Source organism: Mustela lutreola, chromosome 8, assembly GCF_030435805.1.
Source record: "Mustela lutreola isolate mMusLut2 chromosome 8, mMusLut2.pri, whole genome shotgun sequence".
NCBI classification, from domain to species: Eukaryota; Metazoa; Chordata; class Mammalia; order Carnivora; family Mustelidae; genus Mustela; species Mustela lutreola.
In genome coordinates, this window is record NC_081297.1 from 134,203,949 (window position 1) to 134,224,830 (window position 20,882).

Genomic DNA, 20,882 nt, shown 5'->3' on the forward strand with positions numbered 1-20,882 from the left:
GCTACTAGTGTAGCTGAGAGCTTTTTAGCTAGCTCTTACGTGGAATTTAGTAGGAGTGTGTGTGTGTGTGCGTGCACGCGCGCGCACATGGGCGTGCACATACATGCATGTGAGGGATCAGTTGTGTCATTCTCCGCAGATTCTTCTTATATTTTAATGACTGTAATTCATATTTCCTAGTGGGTATGTTATACAATCAAAGGTAGCATCTACATTTTCTTCCATGTAGATGCTTTATGTTCACAAAGGGCGTATTTGCCCAAGTTTTGTATGTATCTAGACCATCTCGTATCACAGTTGAAGAAATTGAAATCCAGAAGGCATTATTAAATCAAAGATATTATCTCTCAAGTCAATGAAGATCATTTTTTAAAAGAACATATTAAGGAAGACTTCTCAATTTTATTCTTTCATACAACATGTTTTATGTTTTTACACTTCTGATTTTTAAAAATTTTACGGTATTTCCTTTAAAATGATTTTCTTACTAATAGCATCCATATGAAATTTAACAACTAGGTAAAAGGAAGTTGGATTTTCTTCTTCTTCTATTTGGTCCTTCAGAGGGCCTGCTAAGGTCCCTGTAGTAGATCCTAACTCTGACAGAATAATCTCAGGGCTGAGTGATCTAGTAAGTAAGACTCATCTCACTCCTATCCCACAGGAAGAGTCAGTTTCCAGTGACAACACACTTGAGCTTCTGGCATATTTTCTCCCACCATAAATCATTCCAGAATCCAGTCCTTTAGGGAAGAGATATTTCCTTTCAAATGTGTATTCTCAGGCTCATATAGCTATGGGATCTTGGACATGGCCTATAATGACATTAGCGTACAACTGTGGGGTAAGGCAAGTGGGAAATTCTTAGTAAGTAGGACCCTCAACACAACCCAGGTTTAATTTGAACCTTCCAGTGAGACTCCTCTGAAGGAGATAAAGAAGAAGAGCTATCATCAGGATGTTGTAGGCCTGTTTGCAGTAGCTTGCCTAGAATATAGTAAGTACTTCACATGACAAGTTCTTTGTGAGAACTAAAAATCCCTCTGAGGCTTAAAAAAGCATCCTAGGGTTTTGCTTTAATTTGACAAATAAATAGCACTAAAAACTAAGATGTATTTATCATATTCATATGATATATATGAATATATCATATATGTATGATATTTATATCATATATATGAATATATAATAGCATCAGAGAAGTCATCATCATGTCTTATTAAGGAGTCTTTAGTCTTCCTTATGTTCTCATGTTTTATTTTTCTAGCATGTCTCATACCCTGTAGACTTTAAAAAGCACACATAATTTTCTTGCCTTCTCACTTTATAGATCATGTCATGCTTCCCAATTAAAGCTTCCCCACTCTTAGGTTTTTTATGGAATAACTTGTTATTTCATGGAGTCTTGTTAGACCCAACTGTGATAATATTCTATGTATCTTGTGGGTTGAATAAAATACTGTTAATATTGTTAATTTGTTAAAAGAGATCTAAGAGTAGTGGTGTGTTTGCAAAACTCTTGAGCTGAATAAAAAGTTTAAGAGCTCTAGGATTTGTAGAAATCTTTGATTTCTTCTGATGTCTTACAGTCCAGATGCTTTTAACTACAGGCAACAGGGTAGAAACATGCATGTGACATCTACAAACCAGAAAGTGATGACAGCAGGCAGAGTGGAGCGCTATAAAAATTTTATCATCTCATTTGAAGGGCTCGTGTTGCTTATTAATGGCAGAAATTCAAGTTCTAACAAGTGGCAATTTTAGTCTGTGTTTAACTTTGCCATTTTGCTTTCTTTTGCTGGGTTCCTCTTTGCTTTCCCCCTTGCAGTAAATTTCTGCTCTGAAATTTATGAGCTACTTCTCTCATCTCTTGACAGCCTTGATCTGGGCTCTCAGAAGTGTAAGCAGTCAATTCCAGTAGTGATCTGCTACTGGGGTTTTTTGTCCTTATAACCAGAGCATAGAAAGGCAGGCTTCTGGAACCTCAAGCAATGGGTAAGGATCCAGAAAGGAGGGGAATGTTGAATCTGTTTGTTCTTCAGTAGGAGTCAAGCCCTCCTCTTCCTCTTCCTCCTCCTCCTTCCCCTTTCTCCTCCTCTTCCTCTGGCTACATTTAATTTAAGTGGCATGGAATTAGAACTAGCGACAACAACAAAAGCATCTTAAAAGTTTTTTTGTTTTTTTTTTTTAAAGAGAAGCCTAGATTGAAGAACCACCGCCTCTAATTAGTTTTGGAGGCTTTGGAAGAGAAGCCAAATTGTGTTCACTTCATTTAGTTTTAAGAGAAGATTTTTTCCCCCCTTTTTTTGGTCCTAGATAAAAAATTTAGCTCCTATGGAAACTATACTTTTCTTTTTTTCTTCCTTTCAAAGTTTTCAGAATATCAAGGTTAGTCATTTTCCAACTTTTGGTCTTGGTGTACCCCTTCACATTATCAAAGATGCCAACAGTGAAAAAGGCAAATATATCTTATTATTCTGAAAGTAGTATTGACCTCAGGAATTCCAGAGGTATGCCTGCCACATCTTGAGGGCCACTGGTCAAGGAGATGTTTATGTTGCCTGCACAAAGGAAATCAAGAAATCAGTTTCAGAGACTCCTTATTAGCTACAGATTGATGCACCCAAAGTGGGCTGACTTAGAACTTCCCGACTTTTCCAAACTCAAACCAGCCATATGCAGAGACATGACTGAAGGTTATAGAATGAAGATGAATGAGCCAGACTTTCCCCACAAATCTGAACAGGAATATACTGTTGTGGGCTCTATAGAAGAGCTTTGAAGTCTATTAGTCCAGCAATTCCCTCAGTAAACAGAAAGGTTGAGAGACTAATAGAATGAATAGCCCTATTCTTGCCTTAAGATTCACATTTTGCTACATTTGCTTTATTTTTCTTCCTTACATCCTCTTTTCTCTCCCAATCAATCTCTGTCTCTCTTTCTTTCTCTCTCTCTCTACACACACACACACACACACACACACACACTTTATCCTGAATCATTTGAAATAAATTATAGACATCATGACTTTCAGCCCTAAGAATTTCAGTACGTGTCTCCTAACAACAAATACTTTTCCACATAAACCAGGTGGACTGGACACAATAATTCCATCCTCTGTAAGTTCATATGAAAGTTTACTCAGTTGTGGGGGACCGGCTGACTCAGTCCATGGAGCATGCATGTGACTCTTGATCTTGGGGATGTGAGTTGGAGGCTTTAGTTAAGGATCACATATTGTAATTTGTGGCCAATTATTATGTCTTGCAAAAAAATTGTTTAGGTTTGAGAAATACAAGAAAGGAAAAGTCATGCATAATTCTATCATGCCAATGTAACTTCTCTGACCATATTGCATATCCCTTTTCAGGATTCCTGTATATGAAGTTTCACATAATTATAAAACTGTGGTACAGAGGATTTGGTATTCTGTTTCCTTGCATATAACATGCTAAACCATTTCCATATTGTTTTGAATCTTGCACAGAATAGAACCATTAGAATTATTGAAGAACAAGAAAGCTACTGTAAGGGCACCTGGGTGGGTCAGTGGGTTAAGCTGCTGCCTTCGGCTCAGGTCATGATCTCAGGGTCCTGGGATCGAGTCCCGCATGGGGCTGTCTGCTCAGCGGAGAGCCTGCTTCCTCCTCTCTCTCTGCCTGCCTCTCTGCCTACTTGTGATCTCTCTCTGTAAAATAAATAAATAAAATCTTCAAAAAAAAAAAAAAAAAAAGAAAGAAAGCGACTATAATTTAGCCATTCCCTTAATGTTGGACATGTGTTGTTTTCCAATTTTTTACCATAATCGATGATGCTGTGTTGGTAATATGTAGATAAAAAGAGTGGATTGAGGGTGCCTGGGTGGCTCTGTCGGTTAAGCTTCTGCCTTTGGCTCAGGTCATGATGTCAGGGTCCTGAGCTGGAGCCCCTCATCAGGCTCCCTGCTCAGTGGAGAGTCTGCTTCTCCCTTTGCCCCTCCTCACTTGTGTTCTCTCTCTCTCTCTCTCGCCCCCCAAAATAAATAAATAAAATCTAAAAAAAAAAAAAGTAGATTGAGGATGGGAATAGAAAGGGGTAAAGGAGCCTGGAGAGTAGGAATACAATCTGTTTTCAATTTAGCCTTTGAAAAGAGAAAGGCAGCAGAGACAAGATATAACTTTGTCCCTGTCCTAGGAAGGTGATACGCCTATTCAGGAGGCAGGGAGTGGAGAATGTCGATAAGGTCCCTGGCCTATTTTGTTCTGTTGAATTTCACAGGAAGTTAACATGATTATTTCTAAAGATATAGAACTCATATTGAAAAGAGATTTGGGGATTTTCCCATTAACTAGATGATGCTAATTATATTAATACAAATTACTAGATGCTTTTCCTATGAGAAGATGACAAGGTGAGGGTCATTTTTATAAATATACTGTTTTCTTTGTTTAATTTTTTTGTTTTTAAGATAAATTCATATAATAATCCTTGGATAAGGGGCACCTGGGTGGCTCAGTGGGTTAAAGCCTCTGCCTTCGGCTCAGGCCATGATCTCAGGGTTCTGGGATCGAGCCCCGCATAGGGCTCTCTGCTTGGCAGGGAGCCTGCTTCTTCCCTTCTCTCTCTGCCTGCCTCTCTGCTGACTTGTGATCTCTGTCTGTCAAATAAATAAATAAAATCTTAGAAATAAATAAATAAATAAATAATAATCCTTGGTTAAAAGGTATGGCTATTTCAGTGGTTTTTGATCCACACTGTCAAATTGTTTTCAAGAAGAATAGTAATAGCTTTTATACCCCCTTATGCTCATGGACTGGCTTCAGTGTCCATTTACCAGCACTGGGAGTTTCCATTTATATTATAACAGAAATGATACATCATTGCTTTAATTGGCATTTCTGATTTTGAAAGAAAAGTAAAATAGACATTTTATTCTAGTTTTGCTCTTTTCTTTCTAATGAATTGGTTGTTCCTATTCTTTATTCACTTTATCATCTGTGTCTTGCTGTTTCTTTACCAATTGTCTTGAGTTCTTTTTGTTCTTTAGTTCTTTTTTTTAAATGTAGGTATTTTTTCTTAAAGATTTTGTTTATTTATTTGATAGAGAGAGACACAATGAAAGAGGGAACACAAGCAGGGAAAGTGGGAGAGGGAGAAGCAGGCTTCCCACTGAGCAGGGAGCCCGATGTGGGGCTTGATCCCAGGACCCTGGAATCATGACCTGAGCTGAAGGCAGACGCTTAACAACTGAGCCACCTAGGCACCCCATATGTAGGTATTTTCTTTAGGCTGTTCTTTTGCCTTAAAAAAATTATTATTATTACTACTATTATTTTGCAATATAATTTGTTGCTCTTTTCCTTTGTATTTATTTCTAAGTTTAGGAAGTTATCACCTCATTAGAGATCTGGTAACAAGTCCATTTCACATGCTTTATTATATAGTAAGAGATTAGTGAAAATATTTTTTTCCAAATTTGCAAGCCATCATTACTATGCTACTTTAATTTTTTAGTGGGGGCGTGGGATGGAGGGGGAGGAAGAGAGAGAATCCCATGTAGGCTTCATGTCCAGTGCAGAGCCTGACACAGGGCTCGATCTCATGACCCTGAGATCATGACCTGAGCATAAATCAAGAGTAGGATGCTTAATCAGCTGAGCTACCCAGATGATCCATTACCATACTATTTTTAAAAATATGGGGTTTTTTTCCCTTTATTGCTTTGTATGATGCCTTTTTATCATAAATTCTTTTATATTTGTCTATTTTGGGGCTCTCTAGTATCTTCCATTGACTTACATAATTTTTATGAGTGTTAAGTATGGAGCACTTTTCTTATTAACTTTTGGTATGAGTTTTTACAAGGGGACAGTAGGTATTTCATTGACCCAAACATTAGGAACTGATCTTAGGCATAAGAGTTGGGGCAAAATAAAGAAACTCATAATTAGAACTTTATCTGAGTTTTTCCAACCACATGGTTATGTGCTGTTCTTGCCACATTTCCTTAATACATTTCTTTGGATGCTGATTCAAATTTTATTTCAAAATGAGGGGAAACGTTTAAAAATAAAATTTGCCATTTTGTTAGAGGCAGAGTTTAAGGAGAAGTTCTAATGATTTTGATTAGTGGGGCAATCTTTTATATATCTATTCATTTGTTTATTTTTCATTTATTTTGGGTGAAGAGTCTCTCCCCAGTAATACTGCTGCTCTTTTTGATAACAGAAGATACCCCTTTCCCTGTAATGGCCTTGATTTCTGTGCTCCGTGTGCTGGCAGCTATCTGAGCTTAATAGGTGGGTGATGACCTTAGCAGAGATGTTATGTAAGGAATTGTCACCTTCCTTTAGAGTCAGTCATCCCATGAAGTCAGAGGAGTCAGTAAGACATAATGGAATCAAGAGGCTTGTGTGGCAGCCCTGACTCTGACACCAATTAATTACCTGTCTGGAGCTCAGTTTCCTCATTAGTTGAATGAATATGTTGGCCTACCGACCCCCAGTTTCTTTCCCTCGCTGCAATTCTGCGATTCTCTTTCCATGCACTGTTACCACGAAGAATCCTCATTTCCATGTTGTCTTCTAAAATAAGCAACATGGAAAAGGGAATATGAAAACCAGAGTTTAATTTTAAAACTTCGAAGTGTCATTGGTGAGGCTGGAGGGTATTGGTGAAGCTTTTGGATAGCTGGTATGAAAGGTCTGGTATGGTCTGGAACATTCTGCAGCAAATACCAAGCCCCATTGCTCTTTTGGGATCCTATAATTAATTGGCATAGATTTTAGTTTTTCTTTAAGATGTACCCATTCTTCATATTAGATATGGGCATTTCTTTTTTTTTTTTTTTTTAAGATTTTATTTATTTATTTGACAGAGAGAGATCACAAGTAGACGGAGAAGCAGGCAGAGAGAGAGAGAGAGAGAGAGGGAAGCAGGCCCCCTGCTGAGCAGAGAGCTTGATGCAGGACTCCATCCCAGGACCCTGAGATCATGACCGAGCCGAAGGCAGTGGCTTAACCCACTGAGCCACCCAGGCGCCCTGATATGGGCATTTCTATATCCCTTTTTACTTTACCTATATTTCAGGTATTGGTAATATTTGAATGTTTAGCATATGAAAAAGTGGTCACTTACTTTTTGACCCTGCCTTGACCATGTATAGTAGGGGTTAGTTTTAAAAAATTTATAATTAACTAGCTTAAAAATACTTTCTATAGGGCCACCTGGGTGGCTCAGTGGGTTAAGCCACTGCTTTCAGCTCAGGTCATGATTCCAGTGTTCTGGGATGAGCCCCCCATCAGGCTCCCTGCCCAGCAAGAAGCCTGATTCTCCCTCCCTCTCTGCCTGCTGCTCCGCATGCTTGTGCTGCCATTCTCTCTACGTCAAAATAAATTCAAAAAATTAATTTAAAAAAAGAACTTTTACAATTCAGCAGTAAAAAGACAAATAGCGAATTAAAGATGGGAAGAGGATCTGAACAGACATTTCTCCAAAGAAGATATATATACAAACAATCAATAAGCACATGAGAAGCTGCTCAGCATTATTGGCCATTAGAGGAACACGCATCAAACTACAGTGAGACACTACTTCATATCCACTAGGAGACTAGAATCAAAAAGCAGATCATAAGTGTTGGCAAGGATGTGGAGAAACGGGGGCCCTCATACACTGCTGGTAGGAATGGAGAATGGTGTTGATGCTTTGGAAACAGTTAGATTATTCCTCAGAAGATATAGCATTTTCCGATTCTACTCCTAGGTATTCACTCAAAAGCATTAAAAACACAAACCTGGGACGCCTGGGTGGCTCAGTTGGTTAAGCAGCTGCCTTCGGCTCAGGTCATGATCCCAGCGTCCTGGGATCGAGTCCCACATCGGGCTCCTTGCTCCGCAGGGAGCCTGCTTCTCCCTCTGACTCTGCCTTCCACTCTGTCTGCCTGTGCTCGCTCTTGCTCTCTCTCTGACAAATAAATAAATAAAAATAAATAAAATAAAATAAAAATAAAACGCAAACCTGTGCACAAATGTTCCTAGCAGCTCTGTTCACAAAAGCCAAAAAGTGGAAACAGCCCAAATAGGAAACAACCCAAAGGTCTATCAACTGATGAACACATTTAAAAATGTGTTATATTCATACAATGGATTATTTTCTGGCAATAAAAAAGACATGAAGCACTGATACATGCTATAGCACAGATTAACCTTAAAAAATATATAATGCTAAGTGAAAGAACTCAGTTACAGAAGACTGCATATTGTATGACTCCATAAATAAAGGGAGTGGTTGCCTAGAAGTAGGGAAGGGGGAAGGGCCGGCTGGGGAAAATGGGAGCCAACTTCTAATGGCTGACGGGCTTCTTTTTGGGGTGATGAAAATGTAAATTTGATAGTGGTGATGGTTGCACAACTCTGACTAAAAACCATTGAATTGTGTACTCTCCATTTCCATTTTAAAAAGGAAAAGATTTTATTTATTTATTTCTTTGAGAGAGAGAGAGAGAGCACAAGCGGGGGAGTGGCGGGGACCATGAGAGAAGCAGGCTCCCCATAGAGCAGGGAGTCTGACACAGGGCTTGATCCCAGTACCCTGGGCTCATGACCTGAGCCAAAGGCAGATAGATTCTTAACCGACTGAGCCACCTTGGTGCCCCTCCATTGGTGAATTTTATGGCATATGAATTATAAGTTGTAAAGCTGTTTTTAAAAAAATATATATGGGTTCTAGAGAATTAGAATGTACATTTGAACCCAGTTCCATCACTTACTGTAAGCTGTGCAACCTTGGAGAAGTTGCTTCACCTCTCGGAGTCTGTTTCCTTATTTGCAAAATAGGGATGACGGTAGCAGTGTTTGTATAATGATATCCTTGTAAAGATTAAATGAGATGATGCATACAAATATTAACTCCCGTCTAGTTCTGAGTAAACATTAATATCAACTATGCAGATGATGAGGAGGTTGAGGAAGAATGGGTAGGTCTTAGACAAGCAGAAAAAAGAGGAAATAACTTGTGGAGCAGGTAATAAGGGTAGGATTGAGCTGGCTTTGTTTGTGGCCCTGGAGAAGATAGCTAGTTTAAAATATTTACAAGCCAGAGGTAGCAATCTTTGTGGTTTTGGCTGGTGATGATGCCCAGGACAATAGTGATGTCATGTGGGGTAACATACCACTGAGGTGGGTCACGTTTGTTATGCTGCCAGATTCGGCTGCAGAAAAATCTTGGAGAGGAAAGCAGAATCTGAAGAAAGTTGTTTTTTAAAATCTTGCTGTGCCTGTGGCCTGAAGAGCCTGTGTCTGCTTGTCCAGAAGTTCACTGGAGAAAAAGGAGTAAGCCTTGGCTTGAGTTGCCCAATCCTGTATCTCTGGGCAGGGTTGTGTGAGAAGCAGGGGCAGTCTCTGACCTCTGGCCCCTCTGCATTTAAACCATGGGTAGGGTGGGGTGGAGGAATGTGTGGCCCTTGGTGGCAGAACCTGTGACTTAGTCTCTTACCTCAGGGAGGTTCAGGCTTCTGCTGTCATTTTCAGGGGCCCTGAGAACTGACCTTGAATAAAGCAAAAACAAATTGGAGATGCCCAGAGCATTGCCAGGAGTCTGCAGTCAGATGACAGAACTTCATCTGTAATCCATTTTCGAATCCTTCCTCAGACTTCTTATTTTGGTGGTTGGGGCTAAAATTATAAGGCTCGCCGAGTGAATCTAATATTAGGGAATGCGTCATCATGTTTTCCTTTCTGATAATTACCGTCTTTGCTTCCATTACTTCTAGCTAAGGATCATCTCCCTAGTCAACCCTTGCCAGCAAACCCAGCCACTGGTGTGAGTGGCCCCTCAGGATCCAGCGGCCCAGGCGTCTCGGACCCCAGAGCCCGGCTTAGGGCCTATATAGACAGCCACCCTGTAGTCATCTTCAGCAAGTCCACGTGCAAGCGCTGTGCTGAGGTAAGGCTTCAGCCTCCAGGAGCGGGGACACATTGTTGGCTTCCAGAAAGTCAAGACTTCTGAGCTCTGCTATAAGCAGTTGGATTTCACCTGAGGAAGGGGTTTGTGTGGGTGTAAATTGCTTCAGAGTCTTTAGAGAGTGATGCTTTGAGAACAAAATGTTGCTTGAGTAATCTTCTCCTGAGCTTTTATAAAACACTAGATGTTTTCTCAAGTTCAGGCAGATTAGGGGTGGGCGAGCTCCCAAAGCAGTTGATTGGCTGCTCTTTTAGGCACTTCTATAGAGAGTATTTTCTGAGCAGCTGTTACTTAAGGTACTCCTAAATTTTGATAAGTACCTCTTCATGCTCATTATGGGAAAAATGACTTCCCAAAGAAAAAACTGTGCTTTCCACTTGGTTCTTAGTCTTAGATTTTCTGAGAGGAAAGGTCAGTGATCACAGCTATGGAGAGGGGTGGTTTAGTCCACCCGATTTCACCACAGAATGATGTGGAGAATTGAAAGACAAACCTGATCAGGTGCTGTATGGGAAGGTTGAGGATGTTTGAATGTCACTGAAGCTTAGCTTTAAATTTTACTCAGGGTAGCTCTAGGACTAGACATGTGGATTCTTAAGTCAACATAACTGGCCTTCAGTCAGGGTTCATCTATGTAGGGTAATTTATTAAGTTCAATTTTCTCTCAGTTTCTTGACTGATTTTGCAGCTCTCAGAGAGATTGACCTTAGAAGACTTTTTTATTCTGGAAGGGTTATGCAGAAACATGCTTCTTAGATTCTGTGTGTGCGGATGTGTGTGTATGTTCCCTTGTTCTTTTTAAGATTTTTTAAAAAAATGTTTTTATTTGACAGAGAGAGAGAGATCACAAGTAGGCAGAGAGGCAGGCAGAGAGATAGGGGGAAGCAGGGTCGACCACGACCCAAGCCAAAGGCAGATGCTCAACCCTCTGAGCCATCCAGGTGCCCCTCCCTTATTCTAAATAAGGAAAATGGGAAGATGGGTAAGCAGTGGAAACACTGAAAGTAGGCAGAAATTTTCATCTTTGTTTCTCACCCAACATATAGTCTGCTTCATCCCTGTCCAAGCCATCATGGAGCCTTTTGTTCAGGACATTATGTTGGGAACAGGGCTGCTAAGAGGTAGGAGACACCAGTCCCATCCCCAGGAGGTTTAGTCAAACTGAGAAGGCAGACCTTTGGCTTCAAAAGAAAAATGATCGGGGCGCCTGGGTGGCTCAGTGGGTTAAAGCCTCTGCCTTCGGCTCAGGTCATGATCCCAGGGTCCTTGGATCGAGCCCTGCATCGGGCTGTCTGCTCCTCGGAGAGCCTGCTTCCTCCTCTCTCTCTCTGCCTGCCTCTCTACCTACTTGTGATCTCTGTCTGTCAAATGAATGAATGCAATATTTAAAAAAAAAAAAATGATCAGGAGCACCTGGTGGCTCAGTCAGTTCATGGTTCAGGTCATGATCTCTGGGTCCTGGGATAGAGCCCCAAGTTGGGCTCTGCCCTCAGTGGGGAGTCTGTTTCTCCCTCTCCCTCTGCCTCACTCCCTGCCTGTGTTCTGTCTCTCTCACATAAATAAATCTTTTTTAAAAAAAGAAAAATGATCTAAGGTAACCCATGCTAAATTCTAAGTAATTAGCATCAGCGGTAAACATTAGAGAATTTGGAAGAGGGTTGGGTATTAGAAATCCACTGCAGGGGTGCCTGGGTGGCTCAGTCGTTAAACGTCTGCCTTCCGCTCATGTTATGATCCCAGGGTCCTGGATCAAGCCCCACATCAGGCTCCTTGCTCAGCAGGGAGTCTGCTTCTTCCTCTGCCTGCTGCTCCCCTCCTTGTGCTTTCTCTCTCTTGCTGTCTCTCTCTCTGTCAAATCAATCAATCAATCTTAAAAAAAAAAAAGAAAAAGAAAAACACTGTATAATTCCTGGCCTCTGGGAGCTTCATTATATAGCCCTAGTGGTCTTTTAAGGCTCTTCTCCCTCATTTGTGTAATCTGTAAAATGAAGGGCTTGGACTAGTTGACCATTGAGATTCCTTTTAGTTCTGAAATCATGGAGTTGTCTAGTCATTTCTGTTTCCAAATAATGGTGAGGAGCCTGAACTCGAAGTCAGAGTTTCGACCTTGTCATGTGAACTTGGTTAAGTTTTTTACCAGTTGTGTCTCAGTTTTACCTGTTGTGTCTCATTTTACCTGTTGTGTCTCAGTTTTCTCATAAAATGTGGGTAATAATACACATATCTTGTAAGTTTGTCATGACGATCACATTAGCTAATATTTATAGAAGCCACAGAACATGCCTGGCACATAGTCAATGCTCCCTAATGGTTTTTTTTTTTTTTTTTTTAATGAAAGAACTCCCTGCCCTTCCTGTTTCCCTATCAGGACTTCACGCGTTGGATGGTGATCTTCCTCCATCAGTACTGAGCCTCAGTCGAGTGGAAATCAACAGATATCTCACTCTAGTCCCAGTATAGTTATTCCTATTAAAAAGTGGCTGTTTTCTTTCTTTCTTTCTTTCTTTCTTTCTTTCTTTCTTTCTTTCTTTCTTTCTTTCTTTCTTTCTTTCCTTCTTTCTTTTTCTAAACTAACCTCTCCCTTCGAAACTCTGTGGACATGGTGGTGTAATGGAGAGAACATTCGCAGCTGCAAGGGCTCAGATCTTTTCTGTAAATCCGTTTTCTCAACAATAAGTTTGACAATGCTGCCTTTTCTGCTATACTTGGTAATACACAGCTTGAGGACCAAAGAATTTCAGGTCTTTGTGAAAGCACGTGGAAGCCTCCAGTGTAGGCTTGTGTTAGGAGCCACCATTGAGAGCCTACTATATGCCAGGTGGTGTTTGGTCAATCTCCTCATTTTTTAAAAAAATATTTATTTATTTTTATTAATTCTTAATTAATTAAATTAATTTTAATTTTAATTTAATAAATAAATTTTTATTTATTTGAGAGAGAGAGGGAGATTGCGTGCACATGTGTGTGAGTGTGTGTGTGTGTGTGTTGGGCCGGCGGGGAGAGGCAGCAGGACCGGGAAAGAGAGAATCTCAAGCAGACTGCGAGCGGATGTCTCCTTGACATTCAGATCTCCGAATGGAGCCTGACACGGGACTCCATCTCCTGACCCTGAGATCATGACCTGAGCTGAAATCAAGAGTAGGACTCTTGGGACGCCTGGGTGGCTCAGTTGGTTAAGCAGCTGCCTTTGGCTCAGGTCATGATCCCAGCGTCCTGGGATTGAGTCCCACATCGGGCTCCTTGCTCCGCAGGGAGCCTGCTTCTCCCTCTGACTCTGCCTTCCACTCTGTCTGCCTGTGCTTGCTCTCACTCTCTCTCTCTCTTACAAATAAATAAATAAAATCTTTAAAAAAAAAGAGTAGGACTCTTAACCAGCTGAGCTACCCAGGTGCTCCAACATTGCTAAAGAATTGGAAAACTGCAGTTTTGACTCTGCTCTAGGCCTGCAGTGAAGGACAGGGCCAGCGTGGTTAAGATTGCTAGTGGTGACCGGCAGTTTCAGTGCTTGCTTTCTGCGGTCTCCCATCTCTTTGACTTGTAGTCGCTCTTATTTCTACTATCTTCTCCCTGAATTCAACTAACTTCTTCATTTCCTGACTCTCCTCCCTGACTCTAAAAAGGCAAAGCATTTTTTTTTCCCCCTCAATTAAGTATACTCTAGGAATGATGAACATTTCCTGTAAAATTTGTGGTAGGTATTTGCATATCTGTTGTATTAAAATGTATATTAATTCTGGAAACTTTATTTAATGTCATTATCTGAGTAATTCCTGGGTGTGCCGGGTCTTTTGGACAAATATACCCTGGTTTTACCTTGACAAATACCAGTTCTTAAGCTTTGCTGAATAGGTAATATATAAGCTGTTTTCAGATTTGTGCCAATTAATATGGAAATTAACTTTCAATGTCTTTGGCTGTGAAGGATGGTGAAGTGTCTCTTCTGGTAAAAATAGTGATTTTCTTCTGTGAGGGTACAACTTACAGACTTGACTATTCATGGTTTTTTATTTTATTTTAATTTTTAATTTTATTATTTTTAAAAACTACCTTGAAGTAGCATTTCCCCAGGTTACTTCCTTCAGTTTTGATCTTATCTTTTAACAGCTGTGATGTGAGTAAATCAGGATGGAGAAACTTCATTTTTATATCTGTACTTGGCCTGATGAATTTATATTTCTCTCTGGGATGAGTAATATAATTTGCATTGATTCAAGCTGGGAAATGCCCACAAAGAAATGAGTTTCTACGCAAGTTAGTTTCCTGTTTGTTGCATAACACATTACAGAGTGTGATTTGCTGCATCCTGCTGTGAAGACTGGGTTTTTAAAATGCAAAGACAACTTTCTACCTTTTCAGAAAATGCGATTATTTGTTTCTTACAGGTATTTGAATGGGAAGTTAGAAGTAGGAAGTTGGAATTAGCAGATGACGTCTCATATAGCTTATGGGTTGCCTGACACCCAGATCCACTGCCCTTTCCCCATAGTGTGTGTATGTTACAGGCAACGTTGACCATCCTCTGTTTTTATCAATTAGAATATTCTGGAAACCGGTGCTAATGAAATTCAATACAGATCTTTAATCTTGTACTGTGGAGCAGTATGAAAGTTTCATCAGAGCTAAAATTACCTACCAAAGAGTTTCTTGAAGTGGGGTCACGTGTATTCTAGAATCTAGAGCTGATATTTTCTACATTTCCCATATTGTCAAATTTTGATACTTTTAGGAGCTGTTTTTAGGATTACTCTCTAAATCTGGGAAACTTGTTTTTTGTAACAAACTGCAAATGGTTTATTTCTAAAATTAAGTGGCTGAGGAAGCCTTAAGACTCCATGATTTTATATGTGTTTGAACTTTTTTTATTTTTAGTCTTAGGAAATGAGCATTGGAAGATGAGTTGACTTTTGTCCAGATGGTCTCTCAGCTGTAGCTTTCCCTGCCCTTTCCTTAAAGTCCTCCTTACTCACCGCATCACTCTTCAAAAGGATTCTTATCTTTTTAACTGTATGTTGCCGGGGAGCTAAATTCCAACCAGGGCACAGATATTGCTCAGTGAATATAAGAGGAGGGCCACCAGAGCGGTGTGAATGAATCTACTTTCCCATTTTTATCAAAATCTTGTCTTTGGCCCTATACAATTGATAGAAATCTTTTAACCTACCGTTTTAATAGTTAAATTAGAATGGGAAAAGAACACATTCTCCGATTGTTAATTTTTGTGAACTCCAGGCCATAGTTCTGAACTTTTTCCTTTTATTGTAGAAGCTGGAGGAAATGTGGGTCTTAGCTGTCCTAAGGCATTAATGACAGGCTATTGTGTCTTACATATAAATGTCATTTTAAAGTTTTTTTTTAAATCAGTAATTTATGTGTTATTTAGTGGTGCAAATTTGGCAAAAGTAACTCTTATCCTTTCAGTAAAAATTTTTTTACAATTTTTGTGTAATCTTGGGATGCCTGGGTGGCTCAGTTGGTTAAGCATCTGCCTTCAGCTCAAGTCATGACCCCAACATCCTGGGATTGAGTCTCACATTGGACTTCTTGCCTAGGGGAGGTGCCTGCTTCTCCCCCCGCCTGCCACTCCCCCTGCTTATGCTCTCTCTAACACATAAATGAAATCTTTAAAAAAATAAGTTGTGTGATCTTGAATGTATGACTTTTGTTGATTTGTTGGTTGAGGTTTTTTACTCAGCTAAAAAATAAATAATACTACTGTAGAATATAGTTTTTTTTCTTAGAGTTTCCACATATGTTTTGGAAATATTACATATTCCAGTGCCTTTGAAAACATGGTTAGTATTAATCCCATTTATAGTGGGGTAGACGGAGTCACTAAACATTCAAAATGTATTTTATGAAGCTATATAGGTGAATCATTGAACATAGAGTAGAACCAACAGACTTCAGATACCCATTGATTATCATTACTGTCGACAGGGAGAGTCTTGTGGGTTGTTTAAAAATGGGCTGGTAAGTTTGCAAAGGAAAAGCTGATTAAAGAGGAAAGTAAAAAGCTAGAGAGAAGGCTTAAAAAAAATTCTCCCCTTGTTTTTCCAGGTGAAGAAGTTATTTAAGTCGATGTGTGTTCCTTATTTTTTGCTTGAACTTGATCAAGCAGGTAAGATTCTGCTTAATATGTGAATTACATCTGCTGACTGTACATTTTATTTAATCTACTTTGTGGTTGTTTTTTTTTTTTTTTTTTTTTTTTTTTTTTGGTGAGGTTTTTATTGTTTAGTGAGCTTTTTCCTCTTTTTGACCCTGTGACTGGGCCATTCCTTGGGACTAATGATCATATGTGGCTTTAGTCTACCTTGTTTATAGCCTTGTTAGGAGCTTCCTGTTGTTGAAATTATTCTTCCTATTAGCCTTGAGTCTAGTTACAGTATTTGCTGGTTTCATAATAACTTTATTATTTTTGTAACTTTGCCACCTTTCTGGTAAGTCATACCAAATAGTATTTGAAAGTAAGAGAGAAGAGACTTGGCTAGAAAGATATGGTAATTGGGATAGAAAGCTCATTTCTAGGGTCAGGAAGAAGGAGGTAGTTGTGGGTCAGGAAACTCTTATTTGATGCTTCTAAAGGCATGTTCCTGAGCATAGAGAGTCAGGTAATAGCTGCCACCTATTGAGGGCCGGTGGGTCCTGGAGACTGTGCTGGGCTTGTATGCAAAGCCCTTAATCCTCACCAGAACTCTGCAAGGAACTTATCCCCATTTTACAGATGAGGAAATTGAGTTCCAGGAAAATCAAATCTCCTAAAGTCATGTAAGTAGTGGATCTGTAGTTTGGACCCAGGCTTGTTTAATTCCAAAGTCTGCGTTCTTCCTATAATACTGTGCTATCTCCCCTAGCATGACATCATGAACTTCCTGTTTCTCTGTCAAGGAATGTTCTTGGTCCCAACACTCCATAGTATATGGAAGGAAAGCCCAATAACTAAAATTTCGCGTGGGCCCAAAAGTAGACTTTTAAAAATGTATGTTTTCCTGGGAGAGGTAAGTCAACTTGCAGCTTGGTGTGAATCAGAAAACTCGCAACAAGCTAATTAAACTAACAAGATAAAGCAAATGAACGTATCTGTTAAGGATGGGAAAATGACAGGACGTAATAATGGAAGAGTTTGGGTACTGCGGAGGTACCAGGTGCTTTGGGGTAAGAAGGCAAAGACTATGACCAAAGTGCCAAAAGTGGATGGGAGACCAGTAAAGGTGAGTGTCGTGTACTCTTGACATTTTAACTCTGGCAACACTAATCAGACCGGAAGCTCTTTCCCTTTACTGTGGAAGTGGCTGTGGATCTGCAGATCTCAGCTGAGAGCTCCCACTCACCCCTTGGTGAAGTCCTAGCTAAGAAAACCTGAAGTATGTGAGCTGGGATAGGTTTGACCCAAACCAGCTTCTGTAGCTGAAAGTGGGGAGCCTCTTGCTGAGTGAGAGAGCTGGCATCCTCTTTGTCCTCACTTGCTGCTTCTTTCCCCCAAAAAAGCTGTCTTCTGTCTCATGCTTACTTAGAGGTTGGACTCAAGGCTAATAGGAAGAGCTTGTAGGAACAGATCAGGATTTATAGAGGAAGGTAGTGGTTCTCAAAACGTCTGCACACCCCTGGGCGGGGGGCTGCAACTTTTTGGGGGTTCCTCAAACTCAAAACTGTTATCTGTTAATGTTTAAGATGTTATTTACTGTTTTGACATTTCCACTGATGGTGCGATGAGAAAGCAGTTGTGGGCAAAATTCCCAAGGCTTAATGTGAACCAAACTAGGGGTGCCAGATGGTGCTAGGTTATATTATAGTCTTCACCATCAAGCTGATAAAAAAAGAAAACGGCGATTTTACCTAAGATTATTCTGGAGGAAGAAGTAAAATCATTACCTTTATTAAGTCTCGACCCTTTGAGAGTACATCTTTTCATATTGTGTGTGATGTGGGAATTGCACATCAAGTATTTTTGTTGCATGAAGCACGATGGTTCTCTCAAGGAAAAGCACTGTACAGTTAATAGTTTGCGTTGCAAACTGAACTAGCTACTTTTCTCATGGATACCATATATACTTGGAAGAGTCAGTGACAGTCAGATTATTCAAATGATTTGGATTATTCAGACTTTGGTATCTGGCAGACATTTTCCCTCAAATGAACAAAGCAAGTCTGTCACTTCAAGAAAAACTACTGACAGTGTTCGTTGCCCATGATAAAATTTGAGCTTTCAATTGAAAATAAGAATTTTGGAAGTTGTACCTGGCATGTGAGCTCAATAGTTTTTCAGTACTTAAAGATTTTTCTGATGAGGCTGGATATAATATTTATGAATGTAATTTTTTGATGTTGTGGATTAAAATATGTCAATGTTTGAAAGATCTGTATAACTCAGGAAATGCATATTTTCTGAATGATCAATGTATGATCTTACAAAGTTGTTCATGGGTAAAAGAGCCATTCAAAGTCGAAGATAGACCACATGTGACAGAGTATGAAAAGCTCATTGATGTGGTTTCAGATTCTACATTGCAACTTACCTTAATCAGCTATTACTTGTGGAGTTTTGGTGTAGTATCAAGGAATATCTGCAGTTATCTGAAAATATACTACTAAATATTTCTCCTTTTTCCAACTACTTGTGTTTGTGAGAATGGGTTTTTTTCATATACTTCTACTAAAACAACATATATTGCAATATATTGAATGCACAAGCAGATATGGGAATCTGTCTTCTATTGGGGCATGTGGGTGGCTCAGTGGGTTAAAGCCTCTTCCTTCAGCTCAGGTCATGATCCCAGGGTCCTGCGATAGAGTCTGGCACTGGGCTTTCTGCTCGGTGGGGAGTCTGCTTCCCTTCCTCTCTGTCTGCCTCTCTCTCTGCCTACTTGGGATCTCTGTCTGTCAAATAAATAAATAAATAAATCTTTTTAAAAAAACCCCAAAACAAACAAACAAAAAAAACACCAAAAAATTGCAAAAATGTAAAATAGTGCTAACCTCATTACATTTTTTTTGACTTAGAAAATATAGTTATTTTTAATTAAAGCATGTTATTTATGTTAACACATAATGGGTTTACTATTATTAATTTTAAGAGGATAAAAATATTTCTAAGATGTCTCGGTTTTAATTTTTAATGTGTATTAATATTAATAGCTATAACCCATATAAAATATTCTTTGGGGTCCTCAATAATTATTTAAGAGTGTAAAGGGGTACCGACACCAGAAGTTTGACATCTTGAATCCCAAGGCAAGTAGGAAGTGTGAGTGTTACTCTAAGTACTTTGGGGGCAGCTGGCTGGCTAAGTGGGAAGAGTGTGCAACTCTGCATCTCAGATTGTGAGTTCAAGCCTGATGTTGGGTGTAGAGAGTGCTTAAAAAAAAACAAACTTTAAAAAAATCTGAGAAATTTGGATTCTGTGTGATGGACCAGTCTCCAGCACTGGAGGCTTACTGTACAACATGTGCTGGGCCTCAGCCAGTCACACAGGAGAGATGCGGGATCAGGGATGAGGTAGGTAGTGATGTCTGCAGGCAGCTCCTCATTACAGAGCTGGAATTGCTGCTGCGGTCTCTACCTGCTGGTTTTTGTTTTTGTTTTTGTTTTTTTAATTTTAATTTAATTTAATTTTATTATTATTATTATTTTCTACCTGCTGGTTTTGTCAATGAACAGCCCCTTACTGTTTTGGCCTGGCTCCACGGAGAATGCTCCACAGGCATTACTTTGTCACCAGTCTTGGCTACCCAATCTCCCCAGTGCTTGGATCTTGGTAGGCTCTCATGGAGCCAGAGCGTCATTTGGTAGGCGGGGGTGTTCGGGATAGAGTCAAGCGGGTGCATTTTTTCATCCAGCGTGTTTACTGAGTACTTGCTGAGTGCTAGGCTCAGTATGAAGCATGGGAAAGAGAGTAGGGAACCTCCCCTCTCACCCTGACAGTTTCTTCTTCCTTATTTTGGGCTGTACTTGGACCAGTCTCTATACATGAAGGTTATTATTTGAGAACAACCATCAGGATCAACTCAGATCAACCAGGACTGGTATTGGAGAGAAGAGCGCCGCACCCGAAGGCATGGCATTAGAATCTGTGCGCGGGCAGCGGTAATGGGCACGCACGCCCTCCTCGCTGCGCCAGAGGCTTATGCGTGTCCTCGTCCTTAATCTTCAGAATACCATCAGGGAGGTAGGCAGTGATGTCACCTTGTTATGATGAGGAAACAAAATGTGGAAAAGTATTCATGCAGAGGGAGGTTGGCTCGCTAGTGAGCCCACGGGTAATTCCTGATGCCTCCCCTCGGGGTCCTCTGATTACCTCCTCAGAGGCTTTCATGACTCACCCGATCTGCCTCATGTGTGATGTTTGTGGTATTGATACTATGATGGCTGTTCCTGGATGGGCCGGTGGCTTCTTGTGCCCGGAGGTGGTGCTAGCTACCGCCGTGCTAGCTGCACCTCAGGTAGCCCTGTGGAAGGGCCATCACTCACAGAGCTCATTGGTCTAGGAAGCCTCGCTCTTGGCTTTGATCTTGAGAAGCGGTGTAGTCATCTTCATTTGGTCGGGTAGCTGCTTGCCGCTCTTCAGCTGTCCATGTAGAAAACAGATACGAGGTCGGAGAGGACTCGTGTGACCATTGCCAGAAGTGTATCTGGATGCCATATGTCACTCACCGGCTTGGGGGTGCTGATGGGTGTCAGCCTTGTCCCCAGCTTGCTTACAGAGGGCACGGCTTTAATGCCTTCAGCAAGAGGGACAGGAACTGGCCTTGACTTACTCACATTTAAAGTTATAGTGATGAGCATTTTTAAAAAATGCCTATGTTTCACATCTCTCTGACTTAATCCTCACAATGACCTTGTGAGCTTGCCGAATGCAATTCTGCTTTTTTTTTTTTTAAGATTTTATTTTATTTATTTGCCAGAGATCACAAGTAGGCAGAGAGAGAGAGAGAGGAGGAAGC

The 20,882-nt window shown here is 40.3% G+C and overlaps 1 protein-coding gene across 1 annotated transcript in view; it reads left to right on the forward strand.

Annotated features, from left to right (window-relative positions):
- Positions 1-20,102, forward strand: part of LOC131839355 (thioredoxin reductase 1, cytoplasmic-like) — a 41,418-nt gene extending 21,316 nt beyond the window's left edge. Inside the window, exons 2-4 of the mRNA XM_059186714.1 lie at positions 9,752-9,924; positions 16,000-16,060; positions 19,900-20,102. Of these exons, the coding sequence (XP_059042697.1) occupies positions 9,752-9,924; positions 16,000-16,060; positions 19,900-20,006 (341 nt within the window). The 3' untranslated portion in view covers positions 20,007-20,102. The remainder of the gene's footprint in view (positions 1-9,751; positions 9,925-15,999; positions 16,061-19,899) is intronic.
- Positions 20,103-20,882: the final 780 nt, after the last annotated feature.